Source organism: Scyliorhinus torazame, chromosome 9, assembly GCF_047496885.1.
Source record: "Scyliorhinus torazame isolate Kashiwa2021f chromosome 9, sScyTor2.1, whole genome shotgun sequence".
Taxonomy (NCBI): Eukaryota; Metazoa; Chordata; class Chondrichthyes; order Carcharhiniformes; family Scyliorhinidae; genus Scyliorhinus; species Scyliorhinus torazame.
In genome coordinates, this window is record NC_092715.1 from 71,008,345 (window position 1) to 71,032,253 (window position 23,909).

At 48.6% G+C, this 23,909-nt stretch overlaps 1 protein-coding gene across 2 annotated transcripts in view; it reads left to right on the top strand.

Moving 5' to 3' along the window:
• Positions 1-3,896: 3,896 nt before the first annotated feature.
• Positions 3,897-23,909, top strand: part of LOC140429993 (low-density lipoprotein receptor class A domain-containing protein 1-like) — a 67,807-nt gene continuing 47,794 nt past the window's right edge. For both annotated transcript variants that reach the window (XM_072517568.1, XM_072517569.1), the window contains exon 1: positions 3,897-4,051. In XM_072517568.1, coding sequence (XP_072373669.1) covers positions 4,016-4,051 — 36 coding nt within the window. In that variant the 5' untranslated portion in view covers positions 3,897-4,015. The remainder of the gene's footprint in view (positions 4,052-23,909) is intronic.

Genomic DNA, 23,909 nt, shown 5'->3' on the forward strand with positions numbered 1-23,909 from the left:
CCCATCACCACTGGGCTTGCAAACTTTCATTGGCTCCCGGTTCAACAACGCCTCAATTTTACAATTCTCAACCTTGTTTTCAGGTTCTTCTGTGACTGTACTCCTCGTCTCTTCGACTTTCTCCTACACCTTCAATTTTCTGTACTCATTGAATTCTGATCTTTTGAGCATTCCCAATTTCCTTCACCCCACCCTCGATGGTCCTGTCTTCAGCTGCCTAAACCCTTAGTTCTGGTTTCCCCTCCATAAACAACTCCACCTTTACACGTCTCTGGGCTTTTAAAAGCTTGGTCACTTATTCTAATATCCCTGTTGTAGCTTCATGTTGATTTTGTTTGATAATGCTAAGGTACTATATAAATATATGCAGGATTTTTAGATGGAATGCAGTAACAAATTACAATGGATCAGATAGAGCAAGCATAAAGAATGAATTAATAAACTGATGAAATGCTTTATTTTCACAAAGTGTCTCGAACGGAGTAATTAATCCACACTGAGCAATATATCAAGCCTTACTGCAGACAACTAGACGGTACTGACTTTATTTTAATTTGGACCTAGATGCAAGTACAGGAATTATATTTCACATAAATAAGTTTTAGTTCTTGTTCATCTCTATTCACCCCTAGTAAGAGTGACTACCCTTGATATCAAGGCCGCATTTGACCTAGTGTGACATTAAGGGCCCCGAGCAAAACTGAAGTAAATGGGAATCAAGGGGGAAACTCTCCACTGGTTGGTGTCATACCTGGCACAAAGGTAGGTGGTTGTGGTTGTTGGAGGTCAGTCATCTCAGCTCCAGGACATCACTGTAGGAGTTCCTACTGTAGGAGGTGGGCAGCACGGTAGCACAAGTGGATAGCACTGTGGCTTCACAGCACCAGGGTCCCAGGTTCGATTCCCCACTGGGTCACTGTCTGTGTGGAGTCTGCACGTTCTCCCCGTGTCTGCGTGGGTTTCCTCTGGGTACTTCCGTTTCCTCTCACAGTCCAAAGACGGTCATGTTAGGTAGATTGGCCATGCTAAATTGCCCTCAGTGTCCAAAAAGATTAGGAGGGGTTATTGGGTTACGGGAATAGGGTGGAAGTGAGGGCTTAAGTTGGTTGGTGCAGACTTGATGGGCTTCCTTCTGCACTGTATGTTCTATGTTCCTCATGGTAGTGCCCTAGGCCCAACCATCATCAGCTGCTTCATCAAAGATCTTCCTTCCATCATAAGGTCAGAAGTAGGGAATTTTGCTGATGATTGCACAATGTTCAGCACCATTCGCAACTCATCAGATAGCGAAGCAGTCCATGTCCAAATGCAGCAATACCTGGGGGCTGACAAATGGCAAGTAACATTTGCGCCACACAAGTGCCAGGCAATGACCATTTGCAACAAGAGTGAATCTGACCATTGTTCCTTGATATTCAATGACATTACCATCACTGAATCCCCCCTATCGACATCCTGTGGATTACCATTGACCTGAAACGAAACTGGACGAGCCACATAATTACTGTGGCTACAAGAGCAGGTAAGAGACTAGGAATCCTGCAGTGAGTCACTCACCTCCTAACTTCCCAAATCTTGCCAACAATCCATAAGGCACAAGTCAAGAGTTTGATGGAATACTCACCCCTTGCCTGGATCAGTGCAGCTCCAACAATCATCAGCAAACATCCCCACTTCTGACCTTATGATGGAAGGAAGATCATCGATGAAGCAGCTGATGATGGTTGGGCCTAGAGCACTACCATGAGGACACTCAAGAAGCTTGACAACAGGCAGCCCAGTAGTGCAGTGGTTAGCATTGCTGCCTCACGGCCGCAGGTCCCAGGCTCGACCCCGGATCTGGGTCACCTCCGTGTGGAGGTCTCAACTTCTCCCTGTGTTCGCGTGGGTTTCGTCCCCACAACCCAAAGATGTGCAGGGTAGGTGGATTGGCCATGCTAAATTGTCCCTTAACTGGAAAAGAAATGAATTGGGTACTCTAAATTTATATTTAAAAAAAGAAGCTTGACCCATCCAGGACAAAGCAACCCATTTGATTGGCACCCCATCCACAAACATTCCCTCCCTCCACCACCAATGCACAGTAGCAGTAGTGTGTGCCATTTACAAGATGCACTGCAGGAACTAACTCACCAAGGCTTCTTAGGCAGTACCTTCCAAACCCCCAACTTCTACTATCTAGAGGGACAAGACAGCAAATACATGGGAACACCACCACCTGGAAGTACCCCTCCAAGTCATTCACCATCCTGACTTAGAAATGTATTGCTGTTCCTTCACTGTTGCTGGGTCAAAATCCTGGAACTCCCTTACTAACAGGGTGTACCTACACCACATGATTTGCATTGGTTCAAGAAGGCAGCTCACCACCACCTTCTCAAGAGAGTTTAGGGATGGGCAATTAATGTCAGTCAAGTCAGTGAAGTCCTTATCCCTTGAATGAATTTTTAAAAAATGACTTCAGTGCAGAAGACATTTCCCTTTAGTAGGACAGTGCAGCACAGTATGATGGCACAGTGGCTCAGGCACATCCACTAGATTGAGAACAGTCACGTGCCTAAGGGCTTTCTGTATGATGAGGAGCTGGAGCCAGCTAGGATGTCTGATGTTCCACTTCAACGATGCTTGCAAAGGTGACATGAAAATGTTGATTATCGCACTTGGGACCACTAACTGATGGCTGAGGAAAATGGTGATGTCTCCTGTGGGTGTGGCAACAGTTGCCATTGGTGAAAACAACAACCCACAAAAACACTTGGTAGCTTCACGTGTGGCATTTGTGGTAGAACCTGTCTCACAAGCATTAACCTCTCCGGCCAGCAGCAAAGGTGAAGGCACATGAAGGCACCCCACCTGAAATAGATTTGTTTGCTGTTCTGTATTTTCAAAGATTGAAGGATGCCAGAACAAGACAAGATTGACCAGGACAAGAGAGCTAACTCCCCTACTCCTCTATGAAATCTTGCAAAGGAATCTTTTTCATCCACCGAAGAGAACGAACAGTTTACATCCCAGTCAAAAGATGGCACCTCTAATAGTTTGGTGCTCCAGCCTCGGGAGTGAAATATGAACCCACAGCCTCTGAGTCAGAGGCAAAATGCTACAAACTGAGCCACAAAAAGACAAATCTTTCTGCAAGCTTACTTTCTGATGCATGGAAAGGTAAAAATGCAGATAAAAGTTATCTCAAACAAGTGCTGCAACTTTCTAATGTCCTGCTAAAACAAGGGACAGCAACCCACCTGAAGAGCCATTTAAAAAATAATTGACTAAAGTAGAAATTACTGGGAGGCGCATAAGGTGAAAGTTCTGCATTTCTAAACTGTCTTTGGTATAATGCATTATTTGCATCTATAATAAATAAAGTACATGTATCGCATTAATGGATCAACAGAGCATAATAAAATTAAAATAGACATAACTGAATTATTGCTTCTTTGAAACTTTTTTACTGTGATTTTGTCAATACAGTAATCTTTAAAACAGATGTCATCTTTTGATTTAAGATGTATAAACTTGAGACTATTTTGTCAACTACTGGTTGTGGATTATGAACTGAACTAACAGGATCGGGCTAGAAATCAGGGCCAGGTCTCCTCAACAGTTCTTATCTGTGGATTAGATTTACCGTCCTGCTTGTTTAAAAAGCAAAAGTTCGAGTGTTTTAATTTGGATTTCATGCTCCTAATGAACAAACTTTGTAGACAACACCTCGGACATGTCACAAGCCTCAGTGGGAGATATTTGCTCTTTTCAGCCACCTCTTTCTCCAATGTTTACCGTATCTTTAACGACCTTGTACAGGTAAGTGATATTATGGAGAAGTTTTTTGCGTTGCTGGGCGACGAATAAAAGTAGGTTTCTTGTCAACGGACTTGGGTGGGGTTACCAGTCGGCTGAAAGTTCAAAACCCGCAAATCGGTACCACAGCAACTTTGACAAGAACTTGTAACATGTTGTTCATTTCTCCTTAGTGCCACACACTCTTGGCAGCGTACATCGGCACACAGGTGAAATGACTTCAAACAGAATCTACCCGTCGCGACTCAAGGTAAAACGCTTTTATTTCAAAAATATTCGCGGAATTTTATTTTACAACTTTCAAAGATGGACAAGTTTTCCGTGTTGGAAGAGGTGTTACTGTTTCAATCAGAGCTGATATATGAATGAACATAATTATCAGTGGATTCCTTCACTATGGCAGACTTGCAACGCCATGTTATAAATGATCAATTCGGTGGATTGGCCGCTAAATTGCCCCATTAATGTCCAAATGTTAAGTGGGGATAAAGTAGGGGATTGGGACTCGGCGGAGTGCTCTTTCGGAGGATCGGGGCAGACTCGACGGGCCGAATGGCATCCTTCTGCACTGCAGGGATTCTATGACATTCAGTTAAGTTTAAAAAATATATTTTTATTACGAATTTCTTTCCCAATATAACACTTTCAGAAACCTACTTATCCAACAATTACAATTTCTACCCACCCCCTGACATCTGACCGTGGCCCACTCCCTGAAATAGGAAAGGAACAGCTGCCATCCTTCCACCCTCTCAAGATAGATTTGACCCTTTCTAAGTGTAAGAACTCCATTAGGTCGCTTAACCACACTGAGATACTGTGCGGAACCGGAGATCTTCACCTGAAAATAACTCACCTTCGGGCTATTAGTGAGGCGAAAGCATCTGCCTTTGCCTCAGTCTGCAGCACCTATAAGTCTGAAATCCAAAGATAGCCATCAAAGGGCGAGGTTCCAACTCAACCCCAAGAATTACTGACATGGTGCTGAAGAAGGAGACTCAAAAGCCCATAAGCCTAGAACAAGACCAGAACATGTGCTTGCGATGCACCGGACCCCCTGAACACCTCTCGCACCTCTCATCTACTTCCGAGAAAAAAACATTCATCTGTGCCCTGGTCAGATGTGCCCTATGACCCACCTTGAACTGAATCAGGCTGAGCCGAACACACGAGGAGGCGGAGTTGACTTTGTGTAGAGCCTCGCTCGCTCTCTCTCCCACATCCTTTTAACCTCAACCAGTGGAATGGATTGTTTTCCAGTCTCGGGAGTGGAACTAATTGACTAATTTGCTAGAGTTCTTCGAAGATGCAACAAGCAAAGTGGACAATGGGGATCCTGTAGATGTAGTATATCTGGACTTCCGAAAGGCGTTTGATAAGGTGCCACACAGCATGTTAGGATACAAGGTTAGATCACATGGAGTTAGGGGTAATTTATTAGCTTGGATAGACTGGCTGACGGACAGAAAACAGAGTTGGGTCTGTTGGATAAATGCGTCTTTTTCTGGATGGCAAGATGTAACTAGTGGGGTACCACAGGGTTCGGCTGTTGGCACCTAACTATATACACTCTATCTTAATGACTTGGGTACAGGGATAGAAGGTTCTACAGCCAAATTTGCAGACAACACAAAAATAGGTGGGACAGTAAGTTGAAATGAGGAAATAGGAACCTTACAAATGGATATAGATAGGTTAGGAGAGTGGGCCAAAATGTGGCAGATGGAGATTAACGTGGATAAGTGTGAGGTCATGTAGTTTGGTTGGAAAAATGGGAAGGCAATTTATTGGCCGGGATGCTCCCAGCCTGCGGCGGGACGGAGAATTGCCGGGGGGGGGGCGCGAGAATCCTGCCACGCCGCTCCGATACCAGGCCACCGATTCTCCAGCGACCGGAGAATCTGCACCAATCGCACCCGCGCAATCGCCGGTCGGGTGCCCTTGAAACGCCCCCCCGCGGCGATTCTCCACCCTCGACGGGCCGCGTGCCCGCCAAGTTCCTCTGAGTCCCGCCGGCGTGGTTTACATATAGTTCCACCTGGCAGGACCTCAGCGTTCTGGCTGCAGGGGCCGTCCTGGTGGGGGTGGGGGGGCAGGGGGATCCAACTCTGGGGGGGCCTTCATGGTGGCCAGGTACGCGACCGAGGCTACCGATTGGCGGGCGTGCTCATTCCGGGAGGGGCCTATGTTCCTCCGCGCCGGGCCCAAGTAGGGCTCCGCCATGGTGCGCGGGGGCCAGTGCGGAGACAGCAACCATGCGCATGCGCCGGCGTGGAGACGGCCGTACCCACGCCGACCGTCCAGGCCAGCTTACGGTGCTGGAGCAGCGCACGGCACTCAGGCGCCATTCTAGCCGCCGAAGAACAGGAGAGTTACTGGGCCTGGAGGCCCGTTGACGCCAGCGTCGCTCACGCCGGTTTTGACGCCGGCGTCAACAGTTGGCCGCGATATCGGAGTATTCCGGCCATTATTTAAATGGGAAGAGATTCAGGAATCTGATTATCCTCGTGCATGAGTCGCAGAAAACTAGCATGCATTTTCAGCAGGTAATAAAAAAAGCAAATGGAATGTTTGAATTTATAGCTAAAGGAATAGAATATAAAGGTAAGGAAGAGTTGTTGCAACTATACAAGGCATTGATGAGATCACACCGGGAGTATTGTGCACAGTTTTGGTCCCCTTATTTGAGAAAAGATGTACTGGCATTGGAGGCAGTTCAGAGGAGGTTCACTAGATTGACTCCAGCGATGGGGTATGTTGTATGAAGAGAGATTGAGCAGTTTAGGCCAATACTCTCTAGAGTTTAGAAGAATGAGGGGAGATCAAATTGAGGTATATAATTCACCATGTACATATCTGTATTACGCTGTTGCCCATGTGGGCTCCACCTATGGACCATTGTAAGGTATTACCTATGATGTAGCATGTTGGGGCCTGTGTGGGCTCCGCCCCTGGCTCCTCCCTTTGTGGGGAGGTTTAGGAACAGTCGCCCTGTAGGCGGCTCCCACTAACAGATCAGTCGCAGGCAGGCACTGCTCTAGTTGATTAAAGCCACAGTTTACTTCTACTCCTGGTTTCGTGTGGATTGATGGTCGCATCATAGACATACTTGCCAAAGGTGACAAATTCAATGTAAAACTGGAAAAGAAGAAGTCTGTACTCTCGATCTGGCTAAAACTTTGTTGGCATCTTATTTTCAAGATGTGTGATGAGTACTGTTCCTTCATCACTGATTGGGTCAATATATGTGAACCAATAACTTTCCATCTTAATGCATCATAATCTACCTTCACAGAAGCTTGTGACTGTTCTAAAAATGCAAGAATTTGTGTTTATATAGTGTTTTTTATGAACCCAGAATGTTTCAATGCAATTTATAGGCAATAAAATACATTCAAGGTGTCACTGTTGTAAAGTAGGATAACATGGCTGTACGATACCATGAAAGTATAATAAATTACCACACAATTTGTTTTAGATTGTGTTGGTTGAAAGATAAATATTGGCCAGGACATTAGGAGAATTATTCTTTTGCTCAAAAAGTGACATGTTTTTCTAAATCTATGCAAGGAAAGCAGAGGGTGCTTCAGCCAGTGTTATAACCCACACAAGACCTATGGGGTGGAGCAATCAGACTCCCCATGAATCACACCGAATACGATCTCTTCCGCTAAGGGGACGGGGAAGCCCGAGGACATTCATGATTGAGATCTGGTTAAAATTGACCAAGTTTCGAACCGACAGAGCAGACCAGCTGGGATCTGTTGTATATTATAAATATAATTGCATTGCAATAAACCAGGTTTTCTTTTGACCAATTCGGTTTGGATTTGTTTGTGACCTACTAAAGCCAGCATCATTAACAATGCAGCACTTCCTCCTAATTTGTCCAAACCAATGGAGTAGCATGATTCTTCAATGCTACAAAGCAACAAAGTCCCAACAAATATTTTTAGTTTTTAGTGTCAAATACCACTTGAAAATATCACAAAGTAATTTAACCTCCAACATTATTTTCCAAACTGACATAACATAATAGTCCAGGTTTTACATGGTAAAACAGTTGGATTTCTTGCCAATGCTCCTCTGAAACTGACAGTAACTTCAGTGGTCTGCACATATGCAGTAAAACATGGAAATCCAGAAGTTGTTGCCAGTGATTCTGTTCTCCACAATAGGATACGCTATTGATGTCTCACTAGCCTGCAATCAAGTCGGAACCACAGCACTGATGAGAACTGGCCCGTATATGCTATTTGTCTGTCTGTAAAAAGGCATTGAGAATGTTACACCTTGCTGAATCAAGTGTAACTGGATTTAAATCCAACGTTCATAATTATTACTGAACAACGTCACTGACTCTGAAAACCTAATTTTATGTTTGTCACACATTTTCATTACAATAAACAAGATCACATTTTTAAAATGTTACAGTTTGTTATTTCACCTTCTACCGTAATCCCTTGTATATGTCTTAATCATTTATTTCACTCTTCATAAAACGTGAATTGAAAATGACAAATTTAATTTACTTTACTTGCTGTTATGTTGTCTTTGAGATCACTTGAATATGATCGACTGCTTACACTGCTGTATCCCATCACTGTTAGAGGATACCTAGAGATTCCCGGAACATAGCTCTAGTTTCACACTTGCATGGGAAAGGGGGCATCCATATCACAGGGATTGCTGGATCTTTGTGAACAGCTTTCTTTAAGGTTGGCAACGAGCTCTGTCATCTCATCATTGCCCAGGACAACATATCCTGTAGCACCTACTGGATGAGGCTTGACGGAAATTGGGGACAATATATGGCTTCATTCTAGGGTTGCCAGGAGAGCAAGTGCTGCACTGAAACGTTAAGCTATATGACGAACTTCAGTCTCTAGAACAAGAGCTCACAACCGCCTGACTCAGTTGAGTTGTGGCTCTGAGCCATGGCTGACATTTAACATCAAAACCAGCAAGTATTAGTTTAGAGTTTGTCTGGTTTCGCTAACAGCTGTTTTTGCTGTTTTCAGTGGCTAGTTCTCAGTAGATGAGCAATTAGTGCCTCCGGCTTTAGATTATTTAAAGAAGGCATTCTCTGTTGACCGTTTGGCCACTTTTCAGACTTGGTCCCAGGGACCCTGTGGTTGGCAATATCCTTTTTGTAACTGAGTGCCTTGGATTCATCACTTGCAGCACAAAAAATCGTCAACTGTCCCAAACTGGCAGATATACATTGTCAAGAACAAAGAACAAAGAAAAATACAGCACAGGAACAGGTCCTTCGGCCCTCCAAGCCTGTGCCGACCATGCTGCCCGTCAAAACAAAAATCTTTTTTTTTAAAATGTGTTTATTCAAATTTTCCAACAAAATTTTTAACAACCCCCCACCCCCAATAACAAAAAGAAAGAAACGCAAACACAAGTCAAAAATTATACAAAACTTTTACATTGGGTTTCCCCGTATACAGTAACCCCCCCCATATGACATTCAAAGCTACTCACAGGGAAGCCCCCCACCCCCCCCCCACCCACCCGAATTCCCCCCCCCCCGAAAGAGACTCCCCCCCTCCTCCACCCCCACCCTTGGGTTGCTGCTGCTGCTGACCTCCTAACGCTCCGCGAGATAGTCTAGGAACGGTTGCCACCGCCTGAAGAACCCCTGCACAGACCCTCGTAAGGCAAACTTTATTGACTCCAGCTTAATGAACCCTGCCATGTCATTTATCCAGGCTTCCACACTGGGGGGCTTCGCATCCTTCCATAATAGCAAGATCCTCCGCTGGGCTACCAGGGACGCAAAGGCCAGGATACCGGCCTCTTTCGCCTCCTGCACTCCCGGCTCATCCGTCACCCCAAATAGTGCCAACCCCCAGCTCGGCTTGACCTGGACTTTCACCACCTTGGACGTAGTCCTCGCGAAACCCCTCCAAAACCCATACAGTGCCGGGCACAACCAGAACATGTGAACGTGATTCACCGGGCTTCCCGAGCACCTCCCACATCTGTCCTCCACCCCAAAGAACCTTATCAACCTCGCCCCTGTCATATGCGCTCTATGAATAACCTTAAATTGTATTAGGCTGAGCCTGGCGCAAGAGGAGGAAGAGTTAACCCTACTCAGGGCATCAGCCCACAGACCCTCATCTATCTCCTCCCCAAGCTCCTCCTCCCACTTGCCCTTTAACTCCTCTACCGAGGCCGCCTCCTCTTCCTTCAGCTCCTGGTAGATCGTCGAAACCCTGCCTTCTCCAACCCATACACCTGAAATCACCCTGTCCTGAGTCCCCTGTGCCGGGAGCAGCGGGAATTCCCTCACCTGCCGCCTCACAAACGCCCTCACTTGCATATACCTGAAAGCATTTCCCGGGGTTAACCCAAACCTCTTCTCCAGCGCCCCCAGGCTCGCAAACGTCCCATCTATAAACAGGTCCCCCATTTTTCTAATCCCTGCCCGATGCCAGCTCCGAAAACCCCCATCCATCCTTTGCGGGACGAACCGATGGTTCTCCCGAATTGGGGACCAAGCCGAGGCTCCCACCTCGCCCTTGTGTCGTCTCCACTGCCCCCAGATCTTCAACGTCGCCGCCACCACCGGACCCGTGGTGTACCTTAGAACATAGAACATAGAACATACAGTGCAGAAGGAGGCCATTCGGCCCATCGAGTCTGCACTGACCCACTTAAGCCCTCACCCTATCCCCGTAACCCAGTAACCCCTCCTAACCTTTTTGGTCGCGAAGGGCAATTTATCATGGCCAATCCACCTAACCTGCACATCTTTGGACTGTGGGAGGAAACCGGAGCACCCGGAGGAAACCCACGCAGACACGGGGAGAATGTGCAGACTCCGCACAGACAGTGACCCAGCAGGGAATCGAACCTGGGACCCTGGCGCTGTGAAGCCACAATGCTATCCACTTGTGCTACCGTGCTGCCCCATTGTCGGCGAGAGCGGCAGCGGTGCCGTCGCCAACGCCCTCAGGCTCGTGCCCACACAGGACGCCATCTCCAACCTCTTCCACGCCGCCCCCTCTCCCTCCATTACCCACTTACGGATCATCGCCACATTGGCTGCCCAATAATAGCCGCACAGATTCGGCAGAGCCAGCCCTCCCTGTCCCTACTACGCTCCAAAAACACCCTCTTTACCCTCGGGGTCTTATTTGCCCACACGACACCCATGATACTCCTACCTACCCGTTTGAAAAAGGACTTGGGAATCATAATGGGAAGGCACTGGAACACAAAGAGAAACCTCGGGAGGACCATCATTTTAACCGACTGCACCCTGCCTGCTAGTGAGAGTGGCAGCACATCCCAATTGTGTTTATGCAGGGCCCCCCAACTCCCAGCCACCTGGATCACTAAGTACTGAAAGCTCCTTTCCACCCTCTTCAACGTCAGGTCATCTATCCCCATTCCCTGGTCCCCTGGATGCACCACAAAGAGCTCACTTTTCCCTACATTAAGCTTATACCCCGAGAAGTCCCCAAACTCCCTTAGGATCCGCATGACCTCCGCCATCCCCTCCACTGGAGCTGCCACATACAGCAACAGGTCGTCCACATACAGAGACACCCGATGTTCCTCTCCCCCTCGGACCAGACCCCTCCATTTCCTGGACTCACTTAGTGCTATGGCCAGAGGCTCAATTGCCAATGCAAACAGCAAGGGGGACAGGGGGCACCCCTGCCTCGTCCCTCGGTACAGCCGAAAGTACTCCGTCCTCCGCCGATTCGTAGCTACACTCGCCACCGGGGCTCGATATAGCAATCTGACCCAGCCGATGAACCCCTCCCCGAACCCACACCTCCGCAACACTTCCCAAAGATACTCCCGCTCCACCCGGCCAAAGGCCTTCTCCGCGTCCACAGCTGCCACTACCTCCGCTTCTCCCTCCAACGAGGGCATCATAATCACATTGAGGAGCCTCCGCACATTAGTGTTTAGCTGCCTGCCCCTTACAAATCCTGTCTGGCCCTCATGAATCACCCCTGGGGCACAGTCCTCAATTCTTGTAGCCAGCACTTTTGCCAGCAACTTAGCATCCACATTGAGGAGCGAGATCGGTCTATCCGACCCACATTGCAGTGGGTCCTTGTCCCGCTTCAGGATCAGAGAGATCAGCGCCTCGGACATTGTCGGGGGCAAGGTCCTCCCCTCCCTTGCCTTATTGAAAGTCCTCACTAGCAACGGGCCTAGCAGGTCCACGTATTTCCTGTAAAACTCGACCGGGAACCCATCTGGCCCCGGGGCCTTCCCCGCCTGCATGCTCCCCAATCCTTTAACCAGCTCCTTCAGCCCAATTGGCGCCCCTAGACCAGCCACCTCCTGCTCCTCCACCCTCGGGAACCTCAGCTGATCCAAACATCGTCGCATCCCCTCTTCCCCCGCTGGGGGGTCAGATCTGTACAGATCCCCTTGGAAGTTCCTAAATACCTCATTTATTCTCACCGCACTCCGCACCGTATTCCCACCGCTATCCTTAACTCCACCTATCTCCCTCGCTGCCTCCCTCTTACGAAGCTGGTGTGCCAGCATCCGACTCGCCTTCTCCCCATACTCATACGTCGCCCCCTGCGCTTTCCTCCACTGTGCCTCTGCTTTCCCTGTGGTCAACAGGTCGAACTCCGTCTGGAGGTTCCGCCGCTCCCTGAGTAGTCCCTCTTCGGGGGCCTCTACATATCTCCTGTCCACCCTTAAGATCTCCCCCACCAGCCTCTCCCTCTCCCTGCTCTCTCTCTTCTCCCTGTGGGCCCTGCTGAAGATTAACTCTCCCCTGACCACCGCCTTCAGCGCCTCCCAGACTACCCCCGCCTGCACCTCCCCGTTGTCATTGGCCTCCAAATATCTTTCAATGCACCCCCCGCACCCGCCCGCACACCTCCACACCTGCTCCCCCCATAACACTCCCGTAAGTCAGCTGACTCCTGCTGACCCCGGCCTCTCCCGCCATTCCATCGACCCCCTCCAATGTGAGAATCCCCCCTCCCACAGCGGGCGCTGGTCCCTCTCCTCTCCTAACTCCAGCTCCACCAGTGCGGGGCGTGGTCTGAGATGGCTATGGCCAAATACTCCGTTCCCTCCACTTTCGGGACTAACGCCCTACTCAAAATAAAAAAATCTATCCGGGAGTAGGCTTTGTGGACGTGGGAAAAGAATGAAAATTCCCTGGCCTGGGGCCTGACAAACCTCCATGGATCCACTCCCCCCCCCATCTGGTCCATAAACCCCCTGAGCACCTTGGCCGCAGCCGGCCTCTTACCTGTCCTGGACCTAGAACGGTCCAGTGCTGGGTCCAGCATCGTGTTGAAATCACCCCCCATTATCAAGCTTCCTACCTCCAGGTCCGGAATCCGACCCAGCATGCGTTTCATAAATCCGGCATCATCCCAGTTCGGGGCATATACGTTTACCAGTACCAGTACCCGCACCCCCTGCAACCTACCACTCACCATCACATATCGACCTCCATTATCTACTACAATATTCATTGCCTCGAACGACACCCGCTTCCCCACCAGTATTGCAACCCCTCTGTTCTTCGCATCCAGCCCTGAATGAAAGACCTGCCCTACCCATCCCTTTCTCAGCCTAACCTGATCTGCCACCTTCAGATGTGTCTCCTGGAGCATAACCACGTCTGCCTTCAGTCCCTTTAAATGCGCGAACACACGGGCCCTCTTGACCGGCCCGTTCAGGCCTCTCACGTTCCAAGTTATCAGCCGAATTTGGGGGCTGCTCACCCCCACCCCCCCCCAACCGACTAGCCATCTCCCTTTCTAGGCCAGCCACGTGCCCGTGCCACCCGCAGCCCCCAGACCCCCAGACGGCGGACACCCGCCCCGACCACCTCTCCTACTTCCAACTCCCCTTTGGCCAGTGCAGCAGCAACCCTATACCCCCCCCTCTCCCCCCCTCCCCCTGCTAGATCCACATCTAGCCTTTTTGCTCCCCCCATAACACTCCCGTAAGTCAGCTGACTCCTGCTGACCCCGGCCTCTCCCGCCATTCCATCGACCCCCTCCAATTGAGAATCCCCCCTCCCCCTCCCTGGCAGTCAGTGTGCGCTCCTCTCCAGCACCGCCCATCCCCCCTGGCCCCCACCCCCGTCCTTCCCTCGCGCGGGAAAAAGCCCGCGCTTTCCTGAGCTGGCCCCGCCCCCTCTGGCGCAGCTCCATTTGCGGCCTTACCCCAATTCCCCATCCCCGGGCCTCCACTCCCCCTCTTCCCTCATGGGGGTCTGCCCCTCCAACACCGACGCCCACACTCTCCCACAGTCTCCCGATCCAATCCCTTCACCCATCCCCATCCAGCACCCAAACCAGAGGAACATTCCCTAAACGTAATAAACACGATATACACAGTAAACATCCCCACAACAAACCCTCAATTTGAGTCCAACTTTTCAGTCCGTATAAAACTCCATGCCTCATCAGGCGTTGCGAAATAGTGGTGCCGATCCTGGAACGTGACCCACAATCGCGCTGGCTGCAGCATACCGAACTTCACCCCCTTTCGATGGAGCACCGCCGTAGCCCAATTAAAACCCGCTCTCTTCTTAGCCACCTCTGCACTCCAGTCCTGGTAAATTTGGATCTCAGTGTTCTCCCACCTGCTGCTCTGCTCTTTCTTGGCCCATCTCAGGACACTCTCTGTCCATAAAGCGGTGAAACCTCACCACTACAGCCCTTCGTGGCTCGTTGGCCTTAGGTCTCCTTGCTAGGACCCGGTGAGCCTCATCTAGCTCCAGAGAACTCGGGAAGGCTCCTGCGCCCATCAGCGAATTGAGCATCGTGCTCACATATGCCCCAGCATCGGGCCCCTCCACTCCTTCGGGAAGACCCAGAATCCGAAGATTCTTCCTCCTCGACCTATTCTCCAGGTCCTCAAATCTTTCCGCCCACCTCTTGTGCAGCGCCTCGTGCGCCTCCACCTTCACCGCCAGGCCCAAGATCTCGTCCTCGTTCTCCGAGGCTTTTTGCCGCACCTCCCGGATCGCCGCCTCTTGGGCCTTCTGGGTCTCCACTAGCTTCTCAATCGCCGCCTTCATTGGCGCCAGCATCTCGGTTTTCAGCTCCTCAAAGCAGCGTCTAAGAAACCCCTGCTGCTCCTGCGACCACTGCGCCCATGCTGCTTGGTCTCCACCCGCCGCCATCTTGTTTTTTCTCCCTCTCACTTTTTGCTGCTCCAAGATCACTTTTTTCACTGCTCCACTCCTGGTCCAATCCATATAATGTCGGGGAGACCTTGCTGTCACCTTCCCACACTTGTAATTGCCGTTGGGGCCCCACTAGAGAGCCCAAAAGTCCACTCCCGGCGGGAGCTGCCGATCGTGCGACCTACCTAGACATAGCCGCAACCGGAAGTCAAAACTAAAATCTTCTACACTTCCTGAGTCCGTATCCCTCTATTCCCATCCTATTCATGTATTTGTCAAGATGCCCCTTAAATGTCACTATCGTCCCTGCTTTCACCACCTCCTCCGGCAGCGAGTTCCAGGCACCCACTACCCCTCTGAGTAAAAAACTTGCCTCGTACATCTACTCTAAACCTTGTCCCTCGCACCTTAAACTAAACCCCCTAGTAATTGACCCCTCGACCCTGGGAAAAAGCCTCTGACTATCCAGTCTGTCTATGCCCCTCATAATTTTGTAGACCTCAACCTCCGTTGTTCCAGTGAGAACAAACCGAGTTTATTCAACCGCTCCTCATAGCTAATGCCCTCCATACCAGGCAACATCTTGGTAAATCTCTTCTGCACCCTCTCTAAAGCCTCCACATCCTTCTGGTAGTGTGGCGACCAGAATTGAACACTATTCTCCAAGTGTGGCCTAACTAAGGTTCTGTACAGCTGCAACATGACTTGTCAATTCTTATACTCAATGCCCCGGCCAATGAAGGTAAGCGTGCTATATGCCTTCTTGACTACCTTCTCCACCTGTGTTGCCCCTTTCAGTGACCTGTGGACCTGTACTCCTAGCTTTCTCTGACTTTCAATAGTCGTGAGGGTTCTACCATTCACTGTACATTCCTTACCTGCATTAGACCTTCCAAAATGCATTACCTCACATTTGTCCGGAGTAAACTCCATCTGCCATCTCTCCGCCCAAGTCTCCAAACGATCTAAATCCTGCCGTATCCTCTCACAGTCCTCATCGCTATCCGCAATTCCACCAACCTTTGTGTCGTCTGCAAACTTACTAATCAGACCAGTTACATTTTCTTCCAAATCATTTATATATAGTACGAACAGGAAAGGTCCCAGCACTGATCCCTGTGGAACACAACTAGTCACAGCCCTCCAATCAGAAAGGCACTCTTGCATTGCTACTCTCTGCCTTTTATGACTTAGCCAGTTCTGTATCCATCTTGCCAACTCACCCCTGATCCCGTGTGACTTCACCTTTTGTACCAGTCTGCCATGAGGGACCTTATCAAAGGTCTTACTGAAGTCCATATAGACAACATCCACTGCCCTACCTGCATCAATCACCTTTGTGACCTCTTCGAAAAACTCTATCAAGTTAGTGAGACACGACCTCCCCTCCATAGTTAGGGGGATAGATAGGAGATTCTGTGGGAATGAGAGAGACTCGCGGTTGGTGTGTTGCCTCCCAGGTACCAGGGTGCGTGATGTCTCGGATCGTGTTTTCGGGATCCTTAAGGGGGAGGGGGAGCAGCCCCAAGTCGTGGTCCACATGGGTACCAACAGCATAGGTAGGAAAAGGGGTAGGGATGTAAGGCAGGAATTCAGGGAACTAGGGTGGGAACCTAGATCTAGGACAAACAGAGTTATTATCTCTGGGTTGTTACCCGTGCCACGTGATAGCGAGACGAGGAATAGGGAGAGAGAGGAGTTGAACACGTGGCTACAGGGATGGTGCAGGTGGGAGGGTTTCAGATTTCTGGATAATTGGGGCTCATTCTGGGGTCGGTAGGACCTCTTCAAACAAGATGGTCTGCACCTGGGCCACAGGGGTACCAATATCCCGGGGGGGGGAATGTGCTAATGCTCTTCGGGAGGGTTTAAACTAGTTCAGCAGGGGCCTGGGAACCTGAATTGTAGCTCCAGTATACAGGAGGTTGAGAGTAGTGAGGTCATGAGTAAGGTTTCAAAGTTGCAGGAGTGTACCGGCAGGCAGGAAGGTGGTTTAACGTGTGTCTTCTTCAATGCCAGGAGCATCCGGAATAAGGTGGGTGAACTTGCGGCATGGGTTGGTACCTGGGACTTTGATGTTGTGGCCATTTCGGAGACATAGAGCAGGGACAGGAATGGTTGTTGCAGGTGCCGGGGTTTAGATATTTCAGTAAGCTCGGGGAAGGTGGTAAAAGAGGGGGAGGGGTGGCATTGTTAGTCAAGGACAGTATTACGGTGGCAGAAAGGACGTTTGATGAGGACTTGTCTACTGAGGTAGTATGGGTTGAGGTTAGAAACAGGAAAAGAGGGGTCACCCTGTTAGGGGTTTTCTGTAGGCCTCCGAAAAGTTCCAGAGATGTAGAGGGAAGGATTGCAAAAATGATTCTGGATAGGAGCGAAAGCAACAGGGTAGTTGTTATGGGGGACTTTAACTTTCCAAATATTGACTGGAAACGCTATTGTTCGAGTACTTTAGATGGGTCCGTTTTTGTCCAATGTGTGCAGGAGGGTTTCCTGACACAGTATGTAGATAGGCCAACGAGAGGCGAGGCCATACTGGATTTGGTACTGGGTAATGAACCAGGACAGGTGTTAGATTTGGAGGTAGGAGAGCACTTTGGGGACAGTGACCACAATTTGATTACGTTTACTTTAGTGATGGAAAGGGATAGGTATATACCGCAAGGCAAGAGTTATATCTGGCGGAAAGACAATTATGATGCGATGAGGCGAGACTTAGGATGCATTGGATGGAGAGGAAAACTGCAGGGGATGGACACAATGGAAATGTGGAGCTTGTTCAAGGAACAGCTACTGCATGTCCTTGATAAGTATGTACCTGTCAGGCAGGGAGGAAGTGGTCGAGCAAGGGAATTGTGGTTTACTAAAGCAGTCAAAACACTTGTCAAGAGGAAGAAGGAGGCTTATGTAAAAATGAGACATGAAGGTTCAGTTAGGGTGCTCAAGAGTTACAAGTTAGCTAGGAAGGACCTAAAGAGAGAGCTAAGAAGAGCCAGGAGGGGACATGAGAAGTCTTTGGCAGGTAGGATCATAACCCGAAAGCTTTCTATAGATATGTCAGTAATAAACGAATGACTAGGGTAAGAGTAGGGCCAGTCAAGGACAGTCGTGGGATGTTGTGCTTGGAGTCCGAGGAGAAAGGAGAGGTGCTAAATGAATATTTTTTGTCAATATTCACACAGGAAAAAGACAATGTTGTCGAGGAGAATACTGAGATTCAGGCTACTAGACTAGAAGGGCTTGAGGTTCATAAGGAGGAGGTGTTAGCAATTCTGGAAAGTGTGAAAATAGATAAGTCCCCTGGGCCGGATGGGATTTATCCTAGGATTCTCTGGGAAGCTAGGGAGGAGATTGCAGAGCCTTTGGCTTTGATCTTTATGTCATCATTGTCTACAGAAATAGTGCCAGAAGACTGGAGGATAGCAAATGTTGTCCCCTTGTTCAAGAAGGGGAGTAGAGACAACCCAGGTAACTATAGACCAGTGAGCCTTACTTCTGTTGTGGGCAAAATCTTGGAAAGGTTTATGAGAGATAGGATGTAGAATCATCTGGAAAGGAATAATTTGATTAGAGATAGTCAACACGGTTTTGTGAAGGGTAGGTCATGCCTCACAAACCTTATTGAGTTCTTCGAGAAGGTGACCAAACAGGTGGATGAGGGTAAAGCAGTTGATGTGATGTATATGGATTTCAGTAAAGCGTTTGATAAGGTTCCCCACGGTAGGCTACTACAGAACATACAGAGGCATGGAATTCAGGATGATTTAGCAGTTTGGATCAGAAATTGGCTAGCTGGAAGAAGACAAAGGGTGGTGGTTGATGGGAAATGTTCAAACTGGAGTCCAGTTACTAGTGGTGTACCACAAGGATCTGTTTTGGGGCCACTGCTGTTTGTCATTTTTATAAATGACCTGGAGGAGGGCGCAGAAGGATGGGTGATTAAATTTGCAGATGACATTAAAGTTGGTGGAGTTGTGGACAGTGCGGAAGGATGTTACAAGTTACAGAGGGACATAGATAAGCTGCAGTGCTGGGCTGAGAGGTGGCAAATGGAGTTTAATGCAGAAAAGTGTGAGGCGACTCATTTTGGAAGGAATAACAGGAAGTCAGAGTACTGGGCTTATGGTAAGATTCTTGGCAGTGTGGATGAGCAGAGAGATCTCGGTGTCCATGTACATAGATCCCTGAAAGTTGCCACCCAGGTTGAGAGGGTTGTTAAGAAGGCGTATTGTGTGTTAGCTTTTATTGGTAGAGGGACTGAGTTTCGGAGCCATGAGGTCATGTTGCAGCTGTACAAAACTCTGGTGCAGCCGCATTTGGAGTATTACATGCAATTCCTGTCGCCGCATTATAGGAAGGATGTGGAAGCATTGGAATGGGTGCAGAGGAGATTTACCAGAATGTTGCCTGGTATGGAGGGAAGATCTTATGAGGAAAGGCTGAGGGACTTGAGGATGTTTTCGTTAGAGAGAAGAAGGTTAAGAGGTGACTTAATTGAGGCATCCAAGATGATCAGAGGATTGGATAGGGTGGACAGTGAGAGCCTTTTTCCTCGGATGGTGATGTCTAGCACGAGGGGACATAGCTTTAAATTGAGGGGAGATAGAAAAAGACAGATGTCAGAGGTAGGTTCTTTACTCAGAGAGTATTAAGGGCGTGGAATGCCCTGCCTGCAACAGTAGTGGACTCGCCAACACGAAGGGCATTCAATGGTCATTGGATAGACATATGAACGATAAGGGAATAGTGTAGATGGGCTTTAGAGTGGTTTCACAGGTCGGCGCAACATCGAGGGCCGAAGGGCCTCTACTGCACTCTATTGTTCTATGTTCTATGTTCACAAAACCGTGCTGCCTCTCGCTAATACGTCCATTTGTTTCCAAATGGGAGTAGATCCTGTCTCGAAGAATTCTCTCCAGTAATTTCCCTACCACTGACGTAAGGCTCACCGGCCTGTAGTTCCCTGGATTATCCTTGCTACCCTTCTTAAACAAAGGAACAACTTTGGCTATTCTCCAGTCTTCCGGGACATCACCTGAAGACAGTGAGGATCCATAGATTTCTGTCAAGGCCTCAACAATTTCCTTTCTCGCCTCCTTCAGTATTCTGGGGTAGATCCCATCAGGCCCTGGGGGCTTATCTACCTTAATATTTTTCAAGACGCCCAACACCTCGTCTTTTTGACTCAATGTGACCCAGGATATCTACACACCCTTCTCCAGACTCAACATTCACCAATTCCTTCTCTTTGGTGAATACTGATGCAAAGTATTCATTTAGTACCTCACCCATTTCCTCTGGCTCCACACATAGATTCCCTTGCCTGTCCTTCAGTGGGCCAACCCTTTCCCTGGCTATCCTCTTTCTTTTTATGTACGTGTAAAAAGCCTTGGGATTTTCCTTAACCATATTTGCCAATGACTTTTCGTGACCCCTTTTAGCCCTCCTGACTCCTTGCTTAAGTTGTTTCCTACTTTCCTTATATTCCACACAGGCTTTGTCTGTTCCCAGCCTTCTAGCCCTGACAAATGCCTCCTTTTTCTTTTTGACAAGGCCTACAATATCTCTCGTTATCCAATGTTCCCGAAATTTGCTGTATTTATCCTTCTTCCGCACAGGAATATGCCAGTCCTGAATTCTTTTTAACTGACATTTGAAAGCCTCGCACATGTCAGATGTGCCCGTAACAGCCTCCCCGAACAGGCGCCGGAATGTGGCGACTAGGGGCTTTTCACAATAACTTCATTGAAGCCTACTTGTGACAATAAGCGATTTTTATTTCATTTCATGTTGATTTACCCTCAAACATCCGCCGCCAATCTCGGTTCTTTATTTCCCGCCTAATATTGTTATAATTAGCCTTCCCCCAATTTAGCACATTCACCCTAGTACCACTCTGATCCTTGTCCACCAGCACTTTAAAAATTACTGAATTGTAGTCACTGTTCCCGAAATGCTCCCCTACTGAAACTTCTACCACCTGGCCGGGCTCATTCCCCAATACCAGGTCCAGTACAGCCCCTTCCCTAGTTGGGCTATCTACATATTGTTTTAAGAAGCCCTCCTGGATGCTCCTTACAAACTCTGCCCCATCCACACCCCTTTCACTGAGTGAGTCCCAGTCAATATTGGGGAAGTTGAAGTCTCCCATCACAACAACTCTGTTGCTTTTACTCCTTTCCAAAATCTGTCTACCTATCTGCTCCTCCGTCTCCCGCTGGCTGATGGGAGGCCTGTAGTAAACCCCCAACATTGTAACTGCACCCTTCTTATTCTTGATCTTTACCCACATAGCCCCGCTGCCCTCTGAGGTGTCCTCCCCTAGTACAGCTGTGATATTCTCCCTAACCATTAGCGCAACTCCGCCACCCCTTTTACATCCCCCTCTATCCCGCCTGAAACATCTAAATCCTGGAACGTTTAGCTGCCAATCCTGTCCTTCCCTCAACCAGGTCTCTGGAATGGCAACAGCATCATAGTTTCAAGTACTAATCCAAGCTCTAAATTCATCTGCCTTACCCTTTATACTTCTTGCATTAAAACATAAGCACTTCAGGCCACCAGACCCGCTGTTTTCCGCAACATCTCCCTGTCTTCTCTTCCTCAGAGCCATACTGGTCCTATTCCCTAGTTCTCCCTCAATGTTTTCACCTTCTGACCTATTGCTCCGGTACCCACCCCCCTGCCATAGTAGTTTAAACCCTCCCGCGTGATATTAGCAAACCTCGCGGCCAGGATATTTATGCCTCTCGAGTTTAGATGCAACCCGTCCTTCTTGTACAGGTCACACCTGCCCCGGAAGAGCTCCCAGTGGTCCAGATAACAGAAACCCTCCCTCCTACACCAGCTGTTTAGCCACGTGTTTAGCTGCTCTTTCTTCCTATTTCTAGCCTCACTGGCGTGTGGCACAGGGAATAATCCTGAGATTACAACCCTAGAGGTCCTGTATTTTAACTTTCTGCCTAGCTCCCTGAACTCCTGCTGCAGGACCTCATGCCCCTTCCTGCCTATGTCGTTAGTAACAATATGTACAACAACCTCTGCCTGTTTACCCTCCCCCTTTAGGATGCCCACTACCCGTTCTGAGACATCCTGGACCCTGGCACCAGGGAGGCAACATACCATCCTGGAGTCTCTTTCACATCCACAGAAGTGCCTATTTGTGCCCCTGACTATCGAGTCCCCTATGACTATTGCTCTTCTGCGCTTTGATCCTCCCTGCTGAACATCAGAGCCAGCCATGGTGCCACTGCTCTGGCTGCTGCTGTTTTCCCCTGATAGGCTATCCCCCCCGACAGTATCCAAAGCGGTATACCTGTTCGAGAGGGGGACAACCACAGGGGATTCCTGCACTGACTGTCTGCTAGGCAGACACAGCTCATCTAAAGTGCACTGAACCTGTCCAGGTATGGCTAAGCTTGTACTCAGTTGGATAGCACAATTCTCAGCATACATTGGCTCCTTGGCAGTTGCTTGGGATATAAAGGCGAAGGTCTAGAATTAGATCATCAACTTCTCCTCATTCTCAATTAGGACATAGCATGTGACAAAGGGTTATGATAAATAGAGGTGTGCTGACAGGCCTGGGTGCAAGCTTTGGACCTTCTGGCTGCAGTTGGAAAATATAAACCTATAGGCGTCTCAGGTCTGAAAGTCAATGAAGAAACTGGGCCAGGAAGGTAGTAACTTTTTTTCAGCCTCCCTTGCCTTGCTGCCCAGCCCCTCTTATCAAAGGAGATCTGAAAGCCAGCACACCTTTTTCTGGAGGCCTTAATCTTCCAATGAAACTGGTGATTTGAAGGGTGAAAGGAAAACCTTTGTCCTGCAACATTTTCCTGCCTCCTCCTATCCAACAACTATTGTAGATGCAAGCCCAGTACCATCTCTCCTTCAGGAGAAGCATTGGAAATCCCATAGCAATGTGTAGGAGGTGGAGATGTCACCAGATTTTACACCTATTAACATCCCAGGCTCAAATCCCAGGAAGAATGGCCCTTGAGTCTAATGAAAAATTGTCTTTTTTATACATTTTATACAGATTTTAATGCACAACTGTCCAAATGTTATTAATAGAGTCCAAAGGGCAGAGAGTTCCAAATGAAAACATATGTTCTGAATAATTCTGTTTCTCTCTCCACAGATGCTACCAGACCTGCTGAGTTTTTCCAGCACTGTGTTTTAGTTCAGTTTTTGGGTTATTTTCATCTCTTCCTCCTCCTCCTTTCTATATTAATCAAAATATAGGAGTGGTGTCCTCTGGGAAAGGCAAAATGGATGTAAATGTTTTTGTCAAATGATATCAGGATATTCCTAAATAATGCTAAATTTGTTGGACCTCAATTTAATTGATAAATGGAAATAATGTATTCAAATCTTAGGGTGAGACTTTGATCAAGTTAATCAAGTAGCACACCACCTGTCAGCCTGTACATTAGTGGGCAGCACAGTAGCATTGTGGATAGCACAATTGCTTCACAGCTCCAGGGTCCCAGGTTTGATTCCGGCTTGGGTTACTGTCTGTGCGGAGTCTGCACATCCTCCCCGTGTGTGCGTGGGTTTCCTCCGGGTGCTCCGGTTTCCTCCCGCAGTCCAAAGGTGTGCAGGTTAGGTGGATTGGCCATGATAAATTGCCCTTAGTGTCCAAAATTGCCCTTAGTGTTGGGTGGGGTTACTGGGTTATGGGAATAGAGTGGAGGTGTTGACCTTGGGTAGGGTGCTCTTTCCAAGAGCTGGTGCAGACTCGATGGGCCGAATGGCCTCCTTCTGCACTGTAAATTCTATGATTCTATACCTGACAGATGCCAAGTGCTCCATCTTTTAATGTTAGTAAGGCCCAATGATCGGTTTCAGGCCATCCTCAGGCATGACGGGAGGGCACATTTTGCCCAATGTCAGGCCTATTCAACACTCTGATGTTCACTCTGATGTTCCCCGCTGTTACCAGACTCCTAAACGA